Source organism: Delphinapterus leucas, chromosome 20, assembly GCF_059928025.1.
Source record: "Delphinapterus leucas isolate spDelLeu-1000000601 "Yukka" chromosome 20, BTC_Dleu_Yukka2, whole genome shotgun sequence".
NCBI lineage: Eukaryota > Metazoa > Chordata > Mammalia > Artiodactyla > Monodontidae > Delphinapterus > Delphinapterus leucas.
This window is the reverse complement of record NC_143148.1, coordinates 13,321,267-13,334,713: the sequence shown is the minus strand read 5'-3', so window position 1 is coordinate 13,334,713 and position 13,447 is coordinate 13,321,267. Positions and strand designations below refer to the sequence as shown.

The window sequence follows — 13,447 nt, the reverse complement described above, 5'->3', positions numbered from 1 at the left end:
TAATCCCCGTGTCCCAGACAGGTACTATCTTGTACCTCTCTCTAGTAAAAAGCCCCATGAAGGATTGTTTCATGTCTTTTCTTTTTTCAGTGCTCTCTTCCTGGCACCTTGAGCAGGGTCTGACCCAAAGCTGGGGTGGGAGGGCAAATAGGTACTTGGTGAATGAATAAAGGCATTTTTCTCAACCCCACCTGATTTCCCTGAAGTACTGGTCACAGCTCAATTTCATAGCACATCCTCCTATTCCTGGGTCCTTGTGTGCCTGACAGTCAGAGAGCAGGTCGATGCAGGCTCCCGACCTCCCCCACGCTGTGTCTATCGGTACCAGGTGGGGAAGGGTGGGGAGCAGCTGGTGTCCTCTCTGAATTCGCGAGTGTTTTGCCTTTCTCCCTCTCCCTGCCACCCGCAGCAGCACCCCTGGACCTTCTGCCGTCTCCCAGACAGCCTCCCTCTTGGAAGTTCCAGGCTCTTCATGGCAACACCTCCTACAGGTGCCTTTTCCCTCTACTCCCTGTACTGGGGCCTCTGCCAAAAAGGAAGTCCCTCTGTCCCCTCCCCACCCCAGTCCTAGATCAGCCTGGGCACCGGCGCAGGAGACCCTCCGTGTGGGGCTGAAGCTGCCCCAGCCCTGATTTTGACTTCCTTACTCACTTTCTTGGAGGTGAAATGGGACATGAATCCATGTCAGTTTCTCTTTCCCTGAGCAGCTCACATGGCTCCCAGGCCCCGCCCCGCTCTGGGCTTTCCCAGCGCTCGCCTCCCCTGTTGCCAGTGTCAGCCTCTAGCTGTGTTTTCACTTTTCCTACATCAGCTGGGATTGCCCAGCTGCACAGGCTAAAAGCTGCGCCATGGAACTCAGGCAGGAATTACACCTGAGACGGAGCTGGAAGTTCAGAGACACGGACAGAGCGGCGAGCTGAGATCCAGAGGAGGAGGCTGAAGTCAGAGACGCCGGACGAGACTGAGAGACCCCAGGCGGCAGCCTCAGAGCGGACACTTGATCCCCCATCTGCTGCAGAGACCAGAGAGCAGGAATGAAGCTGGGTCAGCCTCCACATCACTGTCTGGGACCCTCGCCTCCCCAGAGCCTCCCCCTCCCCCCCGCGACGCCCTCCCTCCCCTCACCTTCTGTCCTTCCTTAAAACAGACCTGGCCCCCGGCTGCACGCTGGTGCTGGTGCTGATGACCGTGGAGCCGAGCAGGACAGGAGCGGTTCCTGTGCCCTCACCCCTCGGGGCCCTCCCAGGTGCAAGGGGCTGCCACATGGCCCAGTTCAAGTCTCTGTCCCCACAAGAGCTGCAGGCCTTCAAGAGGGCCAAGGATGCCTTTGTGAGTCTCCCCCGACCCCTCCTGCAGTGGGCGACCCTCCACCCCTCCCTCTGTGTGCTCCCAGGCTACCTGGGCTGAAGGTGGGCCTGCCCTCCCCGCACTGGGCTGACCTCCACCCTCCCCGCGGTGGGCGATCTCCTGTCCTCCTGCGGTGGACGTGCCTCTGCGGTCCTTCTGGAAGTCAACCTCCCGTCCTCCTGTTGTTGGCCATCCTCCAGTCTCCCTGGGGTCTTCCCTCCGTCCCTCCCCCTGTGGGCTGACCTTGCCCTTGCTCTCTAGGAAGAGTCGCTCTTGCAGAAGGACTGGAACTGCAGCTCCCGCCTCTTCCCCAGGACCCGGGACCTGAGGCAGCTGCAGGTGAGTTGGGGGAGTCAGGCCTGCCTGCCCTCACCTGCCTGCCCTGCTCCAGCTCTGCAGGTGGCCCCTCACCTCCTCCTTCCCTCACGTCCTTCTCTCCCTGCCCTCCCCACTCGTCCCCTGACCCCTTCCCCTCAGCCAACCATATCGGCTCTCACCTGACCCCGACTTTCACCTTCCACGGTCCCTTCCTCTGTCCCCCTCACCTGTGCCTCCTCGCCTGTTCTCTCTCACGTGCAACTCTCACCTGTCTTCTGTCTCCTCCTCAGGTGTGGGAGCGCCCCGTGGCCTTGGAGGCGGAGCTGGCCCTGACACTGAATGTCCTGGAGGCCTCGGCTAACTCATCCCCGGATCACATCCTGGACCAGCCCCTTCACACGCTGCACCACATCCACTCCAAGCTCCAGGCCTGCGTGAGCGCTCGGGGCACCCGGGCCGCGTCTGGGCTCTGGCCACCTGTACGTGCCCCTCTGTCCCAGGCCCTGCCTCACACCCTCAACGCCACCCTCCTCTGTCCACAGGTCCCAGCTTGGCCCACAGCAGGCCCCAGGCCCCGGGGCCGCCTCCACCACTGGCTGCACCGGCTCCAGGAGGCCCCGAAGAAGGTGAGTGACCGGGGAGGGGAAACCGATGGCTGGGCTCAGCTGGGAGCCCAGACGTGGGAGCTACTGAGCCATCCCCCTCTGCCCCCAGGAGTCCCAGGACTGCCTCGAAGCCTCTGTCATGTTCAACCTCTTCCGCCTCCTCACCCGGGACCTGAAATGTGTTGCCAGTGGTGACCAGTGTGTCTGACCCCAGAGACCCACCTGCAATGTGTCTCAGCATCTTCGATATTATTTATGTGTCAAAACCCTTTTTTAATTTATTGCCTCCAAATCACTATTTTTATATTTATGTGTGTGATTTCTCAAGCTCAGACCCCATAAAATGTTTATTTTTCTACTTTTTATAAAAACTGTACAAATAAACAATGAAGAAAAGATGCTCTTTGTGGTGTGGGACTGTGTGTGTGTGTGTGTGTGTGTGTGTGTGTTGGTTTTTCTTTGCTGCCATAACAAATTCTCACAAACTGAGCAACACAACACAGCACAAATTCATTATCTTACGTTTCTGCAGGTCAGAAATCTGGGTGGGCTCAGCTAATTTCCCTGCTGTGGGTCTCACAAGGCTGATCAAAGTGTCGCTGGCTGGATTGTTTCGGAGGCTCTGTGCAGGATCCTCTTCCAAACTCATTTAAGTTGTTGGCAGAATTCTGTTCCTTGCGCTTGTCAGACTGAGATCCCTTTTCCTTGCTGGCTGTGAGGGCCCATCCTTAGCTCTTTGCAACTTCTTTCTGGTCCCTGCACATTGACCCTACATCCCGGAGTCTGTAATGGTGAGTCAAATCCTTCTCATGCTTGGAACCCCTCTCATTTCTCCTGCCACATTTCTCTTCTACCTCCAGCCTGAGAAAGTTCTCTGCTCTTAAGAACTCGTGTGTTTAGACTGGGTCCACTCAGGGAATCCAGGATAATCTCTCTCTTTTAGAGTCCATAAATCTTAATTACATCTGCAAACTCCCTTTGGCATGTAACAGGGGATATTCATAGGTCTGAGATTGCGGGTTGGCATCTTTGGGGGCCATAATTCATCCTCCCACAGTATGTGTGTGATGGTATGATGGTGTCATTAGATTGCATTCTGTTATAAGTAAAGTAATATTAACTCAAAGTGCCTTAATAATGAGAACATTTATTATTGTACAGGATGAGAAATCTCAAACAGCAGGGTCCATTTAAGCTGAGCTTCCAGTATGGCTCCCAGATCACATGTAGCCATTGTGCACTTGAAAGGCAACTAGTACAAGCCGAGCTGTGCTCTAAGAATAAAATATCCTCCAGAATTTAACGACTTCTTATTTTTCTTATTCTTCTTTTTTCAGATGTTGCCTGCCTCATTTCTCCACTGTATGCTTACTATTTTTTCTCTTTGTAGTTAATAAGGATGTGGAGAGAGTTTGAGACCATGTAAATTCCTGTTACTTCTCAAACTCTGACCTATTCATTTTAGCATCCATTGTTGGAGTTTGCCTTACAGTTACTATTATGACCATTACCAAATAGTGAACCTCTAATGTCATCATTCTTTCTACATTTCTTAGTCGACATTCTACTCTTAGGAAGAGCTTTCCTCCCCTTCCTGATTCATGTATTTACCAATGGCTTTATATCAACATGGACTCATGAGTTATTATTTTATAACTGTAGTTCTTTACTATCATTTATCGTGATGCTCAAGTTGTCCCAGATGAGGCCAATGGGAACCTTTTCAAGAGGGCTCATGTCCTTTTGATGTGTCCCCATCATTTGTTGAGCACCTCCTCGCTTTCTGGTATCAGATTCCCAGGCTCCTTTTGTAATTTTCCTGCCTCATCTCTGTAACTCTGGCCATTTCCCCAAGGAGCTCTGGTTCCTTTTAGTGGAGGACAGTATTTAGAAACCAAGACCTGGGTGAACTGATTGCTACAAGGATATCATTGCTTCTATACTCTCTCAGTGGATAGAGCTAGGAAACAGATGTGTGTACATCTGTGTGTACAGATACAGATCTGTGTGTACAGATGTGTGTACAGATGTGTGTACACCTGTGTGTACAGATAGAGCTAGGAAACAGATGTGTGTACATACAGAATTTTTATTTACTGTTTAAAAGATTTTAAATCATTAATAATTTTACATTGATTATATATTTAAATTATATTTTGGGTATACTGGGTCAAATAAAGTATATTTTAAATTAAGTTCATATATATTTTTTAACTTTTTAAGCATGGTTACTGAAAATTTTAAATGGTATGCATGGCTCACATAATATTTATACTGAAGTGTGCCAGTTTAGAGAGCATGATGTCATAGTAGAGCCAGGGTTCTTCCATCTGGCTGCTCCGCCATCCTCAGTGTATCAGTACTGTCTCCCCTCATTGTCATAAGATGGCTGCCACAGCTCCAGCCATCACACAACCACATAATTGTCTATAAAGCTGGATGGCAGAGATTCCAGCTAGCTGTCTCTATATCTGTTATCCCTTCTTCCTTTACCTAGTGGATTTAAGAGTGCTCTACTAAAGACAACATTTTCCAGCTTTCCCTGCATCTATGGCACTATGTTTTGGCCAATGAAAATGAGTGAAAGCAATCTGAGCACCTTATGAGTTGGTCCTTTAAAGGAAATGGCAATGCCCTCCTCGTTTCCTGTCTCCACTCTTGCTGAATGACAGAAATGAGAGCAGCCATCTTATTTTGCCAATTTTCTAGGATATTTACAGTGGATATAGAATTCTGTGTTGACAATTTTCTTTTTCTTTCAGTACATTAAAGATTCAAGGGTAATTTATATACGGACTTAGGTCCTCTTTCTCTGGGGCTCCCTCCATGTTAGGATTTCTCCTCTCAGTTTCCAACTACTCTTGCCGCCCTGAACTCTAGGGTCTGATACTTCAAGTCAATGACAGGTTTTCTGGGCTTCCCTGGTGGTGCAGTGGTTGAGAGTCCGCCTGCCGATGCAGGGGACACGGGTTCGTGCCCCGGTCTGCGAAGATCCCACATGCTGCGTCCGCGGCTGGGCCCGTGAGCCATGGCCGCTGAGCCTGCGCGTCCGGAGCCTGTGCTCCGCAACGGGAGAGGCCACAACAGTGAGAGGTCCGCGTACCGTGAAAAAATAAATAAATAAATGACTGTTTTTCTGCTTGAGTTCAAGCTGTCCCTTGCCACACGAACGGAGGTGCATCCTCAGAGGAAAAGCCATATGAACTTGATCTCACATAGTGTGTTCCATTGTTTTTTTTTTCCTTCAGCTTTAATGAGATATGATTGACACATAACTTCACCTAACTTTAAGGTATACAACATATTGATTTGATACATTTATATGTGGCAAAATGATTACCACCATAGCATTAGCTAACACCTCCATCCATCCCATCACATAATTCTCATTTCTTTTTTGTGGTGAGAACATTTAAGATCCAGTCTCTTGCAACTTTCAAGTATATAATGTAGTGCTCTGATGAATTTTACACTTAGGTAACTGACATTTTAAGACGTGAGAGGAATTCCCTGGAGGTCTAGTGGTTGAGACTCAGCGCTTTCACAGCTGTGGGCCGGGTTCAGGGAAATAAGATCCTGCAAGCCATACAGAGGGCCAAAAAAAAAAAGACATGAAACCTCTACATCATCCTGTACTTTTTCAACTCAATTCTTTCTACGACATAGACAGTCACTAGTCTGCTTCTGGCTGCTGTAGATTAGTTTTTCCTGCCTGCTCTACAAATTCATGTAGTGGGAATTATCCAGAATTATACACTGTGTACTCTGTTGTGTGGGTTCTTTTTTCTTTCACTCAACATAATGGTCTTGAACTGCATCCACGTTGTGTATATCTTGTTTTTTCCTTTCACTGCTGAAAAGTATTCCCTTGTATGGGAATCATTACAAATCATATATGACTTTCCGTGTCTAGCTTCTCTAAGATCTTTATGGCGAAAAAGAGCCAAAAGGATTAGAATTGAAGCTTGTGGAGAGAGCTTGGGATTCCAAAATGGGATAGAGGCAATATATATTAGGGTCTTGGCAGTAGCCAAAATGGACCATTTTGTGGCCAAGAGAATGGTCTGTGACAGCCTTCAAATTGCGCCACCTGCTGAGTTGGAAGGAAGGTATTGGACGATCCATATAAACTAGAGATGCGGGGGAGGTACCATTAGGGGACCTGGGAGGTGTATCCATATTTCCCTTGGAAGCGCTGATCTTGCCTCCTGCCTCAGATAATGGCTGTTGAGCTTCTTGCTGTTCTGACTGAAAATCCTCAGTATTTGGCTTTCTTGAGTTTTGCTCTACGATTCTTTTTTTTTTTTTTTCGGTACGCGGGCCTCTCACTGTCTTGGCCTCCCCCGTTGCGGAGCACAGGCTCCGGACACACAGGCTCAGCGGCCATGGCTCACGGGCCCAGCCGCTCTGCGGCATGTGGGATCCTCCCGGACCGGGGCACGAACCCGTGTCCCCTGCATCGGCAGGCGGACTCTCAACCACTGCGCCACCAGGGAAGCCCTGTTTTGTTTTTTAATATTTTGTTCAGAGTTGGCAATTGCTGTCTGTGGGGAAGTAAGACAGTACCCTCTCACCTGTCCATGTTGTGCCTTTCTCCTCCTCCTATTCTCCCTCAGGTGAGTGATTTTTCACTTGGGGTCTCTCCCATGGTTGCCGTTGGATGTCAGCTGGGATTTGATTGACCTGAAGGCTTGTCGGGGCTGGAGGGAGTAGATGGCTCACCCACAGGGCAGCTGTTGGCTGGGAGTTCAGCTGGGCATGCTGAGCAGAGCGCTTACAGGTGGCTTGTCTGCCACCATTGGCTGAACCTTGACCCACCCACACTGGGTGCAAGAGGCATGGATTCTTTCCCAAGACCAGAACGAGTTCCCTGGATGCAGTGACATTTCCGTGGGATGCATGGCCAGAATATCTTTCAAGGTGGTCAGCAGAAGACTTGATTCCTGGGTTGCTTTGGTCACTGACCCCCACATACCATGAACCAGTCTGACATAATTACCTGGGCTCCTCTGACCATTACAGGCCTGGTCCTCTAATGTGAATCCCCAACACCTTTTGGGGATTTTATAAATGTCACTCTTGGACCTCCCCACCTGAGCAGGTCTCGTTCCCTGAGGGATTTGGGGATCACAGATGTCGAAGTTCCCAGTTATGATACTTTGGTTCCTGCTGTTTATGTGTCCTCGTGTTTGCAAACCCTGTACCTCTGGTGTCAATCTTTTCTCCCAGTGTCAATTCGTTTTCATTATGGTGTTACACTTACTAGTGGGAGCAGTCATTTTGAGACAGTGTGAGTGGAGGAAGCCCAACTCTGAACTCAGATCTGAATTTGATACCCAGATGGAACATTTATCTGCTGAGTGACATTTAGTAATATATTTGCCTTTCCTGGCCTCTAGATTTCTTCATCTGAAAATACCTTAGGGATACCTCTCTTTGAAAGGTTCATTTATTCATCCACGCAGCCATTCAGTTATCCATTCATTATATACATGGACAGTATTCCCTAGCTGCCTGTTATTTGCCAGTATTGGGAATACAGAGCCACAGGCCCCTCTCCTCGGGGAGCTTCAGACTGGGGAGGGAGCTGGTCATTAAAATTTGAAGAACAGAAAGGAGGCCAGTGTGCTGCAGTCCAGAACTCCACGAAGAGGTGGCCAAGAGTGAAGTTAGACAGGTAGATAGGGACCAGGGCCTTGGATGTCTGTGAGATCTTCAAGCACTTGGATTTTCCTGGAAGATACACAGGCAGTCACTGCAGAGTTCTAAGCAAAGAAGCAACTGCTCCAGTTTATGTTTCTAAAAGTTCAGGCCTCATAAGAGGAGAGCACCCAGGAATGCCTAAGAGTAGAGGAGGGAGTTCGGGTGTGAGATGATGGTGACATGCATTCACGTAGAGAGGTTCTTCTGTAAATTAGAAACAATATACGTAAAGCAATTAGCATCTCACCTGGTGGACAGAAGTATCTCAAGTACGATAAAGGAGACAGTATGGTTGTAGTGGTTAAAGATGCAAGCTCTGAGGTCACAGAGATCTTAGAAACCCAACTTCTGCTCGCTTAGTTACTGCATGACCTTGGGCTAGTCAGTTAAACTTTTAGTTTCCAATCAGTAAACTATATTATAATATCCTTCGTCACTGGGTGGTAGTGGGAATTAAATGTGTTAAATCATGTCAAGTACCAAGGCACAGTCCCTGGCACAACCTAAGGACTCGTTATTAAATCAATATATCACCATTAAAATTTTTTTCTAACACGTGAACTGTCAAAGAAGACAGGAAGATTTATCCTAGGGCCCTAATCCCTTAAATGGATAAAGGAGACACGGTAGTTGCCAGCCCAGCAAAAATCTCTCACATCATTCTCTGTGGCACGGCCCTTCCCCCACGTCATTCTTGATTGGCCTAAACCAACCTACACGAGCCCTCTTGCTAAAGACTCCTGTAGGCTTGGCTCTGTGTCTGTGTCAGCCAGGATCCCCGCAGGAGACCAAATGGTCAAATGGGGTAAGGGAGTTATTTAAGCAACAAAGAACAGATGTGGGGTATGGTTAGGGGAAACCAACACAGGGCAGCACCTGGGCCCACCCAACAGCCGGAAGCTATCACTGTTCCTAAACCACCAGAAGGGGCCTGGGAGGGAGCGGTTACCAGTCCCCTGACAGAGATTCTGGAACATCACTGCTGCCAGCCCACAGCCCAGCAGGGAAGTAGGAGAGTCAATACCCACCTGCTCTCTTTTCCTCTCTCCAATATTCTGCTAACACCTCCCATTGCTGAACCCAGCTGGAAGACAGAAGGCAAGGGAGTCCCAACTGATGTAATCCACATTCCCGGACCTAGAGCAGAGTGGAGAGTGAATCTAGAGGGAAAAGAGAGGACATGTTTTTGGACTTCCCTGGTGGTCCAGTGGTTAAGACTCAGTGTATCCACTGCAGGGGGCACGGGTTTGAACCCTGGTCAGGGAACTAAGATCCCCTCGTGACGCACAGCGTGGTCAAAAAACAAAAGGAGAGAGGACGTGTTTCACAGTGATCCAATTGGCCCATGATTAGGGGAATTTGGCTTGCGGGGAGGTGGATGCTCTAAGAGAGGTTTTGTTTTTGTTTTCTTTCTTTCTTTCGGCTCTGTTGGGTCTTCGTTGCTGCGCGCCGGCTTTCTCTAGTTGCAGCGAACGGGGGCTATTCTTCGTTGAGGTGCACAGGTTTCTCGGTGCGGTGGCTCTCTTGTTGCGGAGCATGGGCTCTAGGCGCGTGAGCTTCAGTAGTTGTGGCTCGTGGGCTCTAGAGCACAGGCTCAGTAATTGTTGCACACGGGCTTAGTTGCTCCACGGCATGTGGGAATCTTCCTGGACCAGGGATCGAACCTGTGTCCCCTGCATTGGCAGGCGGATTCTTAACCACCGCGCCACCAGGGAAGCCCTCTAAGAAAGGTTTTATGGTGTTTCATGCGGTAGGCTGAAAAATGGCTCTCCCAAAGATATCCATGTCCCAGTCCCTGGGACCTGTAAATGTGACCTTATTTGGGGAAAAAAAAAGGTTTTTTTAGATGTGATTAAATTAAGTTTTTGAGATGGGATTATCCTGGATTATCAGGGTGAGACTGAAATGCTATGGCAAGCATCATGATAAGAGAGACACAAAGGGAGGGAATTCCCTGGTGGTCCAGTGGTTAGGACTTTGTGCTTTCACTGACAAGGGCCAGGGTTCGATCCCCGGTCTGGGAAATAAGGTCCCTCAAGCTGCATGGCCAAAAAAAAAAAAAAAAAAAAAAGAAGAGAGAGAGAGAGAGAGGGAGACTACACACACAGAGGAGGAGGAAGGAACATGACCAGGGAGGCAGACATGGAGAGATGCAGCCACAAGCCAAGGAGTGCCGGCAGCCACGAGGAACAGATTCTCTCCTAGAGCTGCCAGAAGGAGCATGGCTCTGCTAACACATTGATTTTGGCCCAGTGGTCCTGATTATAGCTTTCTGGCCTCACAAAGGTGAGAGAATAAATTTCTGTTGTTTTATGCCACAAAATTGGAGGTAATTTGTTACAGTAGCCATGGCAAACTTATACAGTTCATTACAGAGACCAGGACCAATTCTGGTTAATGTCTGCAGTAAAGGATTTATTATAGGGTGATAAGTGGCTTACAGAAGTGTCAGGAAGGTTGAACAAATAGACTCTGTGTTGACCATTCAGGTATAACTTTAAGAGCCAAACCATAAACCAGAGCTTTTCAAAGGCCCACTTCCTTTCTAGGATCAGGATCCTGACTGTTTAATTAGGAATTGGCTTCCACTGCCATGATCAGGAAGGCCACAGGCCACACACCAGGGATCTGTCACAGTTATGGGACAACTGCCATCTGGAAACTGCTATGATCAGAAAGACCACCACAAAAAAGCAGACACTTCCATGGGGGTAGACCCAGCAGAAGAATGGCCTCCACCCCTCGTCCATCATTCAAATCTTGTCTGAGTGCATCTGGTTGGAAGAACCCAAATGTAAGGCAGATCCCAGCTGCACCGGAGTCAGAAAAGTTGTTTTAAACCTTTCAGCCCCTGCAGGCAGGACGGCGTACAAGAGGGAAGTTGAAGTGAATACAGAGCATCAACCTACATATTCAAGACAGGGTTCCTGGTTGCTAATAGGACCAGGAGACCCTTCCATCCCCTTCTTACCCTAGACGTTGCTGTATCTCCATGTGATGCCTGGAGCTGCAGCAGCCATCTTGGGACCATAAGGATCTGAGGACAAGTCAATTGTCTAAGACTAGCAGATCAGAGAGAAGGAAGGAATCTAAGCCTTCCATACTTCCTTCATCTTCTAAAATTCATTAACTACCCTCCAGAGCCACCTACATTTAGATTCCTTCATTGTGATGAAATACATTCTCCTTAATGCTTAAGCCCAGGTGAAACAGTGTTTCCAGTTACTTGCAGCCAACGCATCCTGGTGACCTCACACAGGCAATCTTTCTGTGTGGAAATAGAGGGCCTCATATAAAACAGCAGTGTTCTTTTATGTAAATATTTACCAGTTTGCATCTGTCCATGTACTAGTCACTGGAGTTTTAGTAATGATAAGACAGACCCTTCCTTGTCCTTGTGGAGTTTCAGACATTCTTCTTTATCCTTTAATGTCTAACAAGATCCCCTCTTCCTCTGAGAGGTATTCATTGGCTCCATTAGTAAGTCACATTCACCTTTCTTCCTACACACTTTGCACACGACACATACTGAGTGTATGAGCTCTTTCTTAATGTGGTCTCTGAGTCCTCAGAGGGCTGAGACGGTGGACCACACTGGATTCCAGTATCGAGGACAAAGTCCTGGACTCTGCAGATGCCAGAAATACAGATGGCAGAAATATGTGATTCTTGGGCTTCCCTGGTAGCGCAGTGGTTGGGAATCCGCCTGCCGATGCAGGGGATGCGGGTTCGTGCCCCGGTCTGGGAAGATCCCACATGCCGCGGAGCGGCTGGGCCCGTGAGCCATGGCCGCTGAGCCTGCGCGTCCGGAGCCTGTGCTCCGCAACGGGAGAGGCCACAACAGTGAGAGGCCCGCGTACTGCAAAAAAGAAAAGAAAAAGAAGCAGTAGGGGGACTTCCCTGGTGGTGCAGTGGTTAAGAATCCACCTGCCAACGCAGGGGACATGGGTTTGAACCCTGGTCCGGGAAGATCCCACATGCCTCAGGGCAGCTAAGCCGGTGCACCACAACTACTGAGCCTGTGCTCTAGAGCCCGCAAGCCGCAACTACTGAGCCCACGTGCTACAACTGCTGAAGCCTGAGCCCCTAGAGCCCATGTTCCGCAACAAGAGAAGCCACCGCAATGAGAAGCCTGCGCACTGCAATGAAGAGTAGCCCCCACTCACCGCAACTAGAGAAAGCCCGTGCGCAGCAACGAAGATGCAACGGAGCCAAAAATAAATAAATAAAATTAATTAATTATTTTTTTTTGAAAGAAAGAAACATAGGACAACCTCATAATCACTGAGTCCTAACACAGGATGTGTTCTTGAAGTCATCTGTTCCAGTGATAACCTCGTGATCTCCCATCTTCAGCTATTTGTGGCAGAGGGATCAGTCAGGGTCCAGTCAGGAAAAGAGAACCACACTAGGTTATTTCAAGCAAGAGGGTTTTAAATTCAGATATTTGTGCAACTAGAGATTATCATATTAAGTGAAGTAAGTCAGAAGGAGAAAGACAAATACCATATGATATCACTTATATGTGGAATCTAAAATGTGGCACAAATGAACCTATCTACACAACACAGAAACAGAATCAGGGACATAGAGAACAGGCTGGTGGTTGCCAAGGGGGAAGGGGGTGGGAGAGGATTGGATTGGGAGTTTGGGATTAGCAGATGCAAACTGGTGTATATAGAATGGATAAACAGCAAGGTCCTACTGTACAGCACAGGGAACTATATTCAGTAACTTGTGATGAGCCATAATCAGAAAGAATACGAAAAAGAATGTATATATATATATATATATATATATATATGTATAACTGACTCACTTTGCTGTACAGCAGTAATTAACACAACATTGTAATTCAACTATACTTCAATAAAAATCAATCAATCAATCAATAATTCAGATATTCGGCTGCACAGAGGTTTGCAAGGATAAATAAGCAAAAAAAAGGATGTCAGAGTAACTGGAAAATTGTAATGGAATAAATCCACTGTCACCTCTGGGGCTGAAGGAACAAAAGAAGACAGGCGGTACTCTCAGAGCCCAGGGTCTGAGAGATGAGGCCCCACTTGGTGGAGTCCCAGATTACCAAGAGCTGGGGCTGGAACCTCCAAGGAGGCACAAAGGCAGCTCATGCTCTGGCCTCTGAAGGGAGCCCCCTGCATCAGGTGCACAGCCTCTGAATGGAGAGCTGTGAAGCTGATTTTTCTGATCATCAAATGTAGGTTCCCTGCAGCTGGTTCTTTGATCATCCAAAGGTACATGGCATATTGGCCTACTAGAATATCTTAGGGAAGGAACAGAGTAGCTAGGACTGGGAATACTGCAGTATTCCAGCTGAAACTAGAGTTATCCACTGTGTGGTAGATGCTACAATAAATGACCCAGGCTCCCATTCAGGAATGAAGAACTTCTCCAGGTGCTGGCATTGCTTAGCTGTCGGCTCTCTTTAGGAATTGCCTGAGTTGCAGGAAACT

General features: G+C 48.4%; 1 protein-coding gene across 1 annotated transcript; it reads left to right on the top strand.

Annotated features, from left to right (window-relative positions):
• Positions 1-284: 284 nt before the first annotated feature.
• On the top strand, positions 285-2,576 carry LOC111180531 (interferon lambda-3-like). Its single transcript, XM_089903494.1, has 6 exons — positions 285-321; positions 1,148-1,329; positions 1,609-1,686; positions 1,956-2,099; positions 2,208-2,291; positions 2,380-2,576. The coding sequence occupies exons 1-6, from the start codon at positions 285-287 to the stop codon at positions 2,476-2,478; spliced, it is 624 nt and encodes a 207-aa protein (XP_089759620.1). The 3' UTR covers positions 2,479-2,576.
• The last annotated feature ends 10,871 nt before the right edge of the window (positions 2,577-13,447 follow it).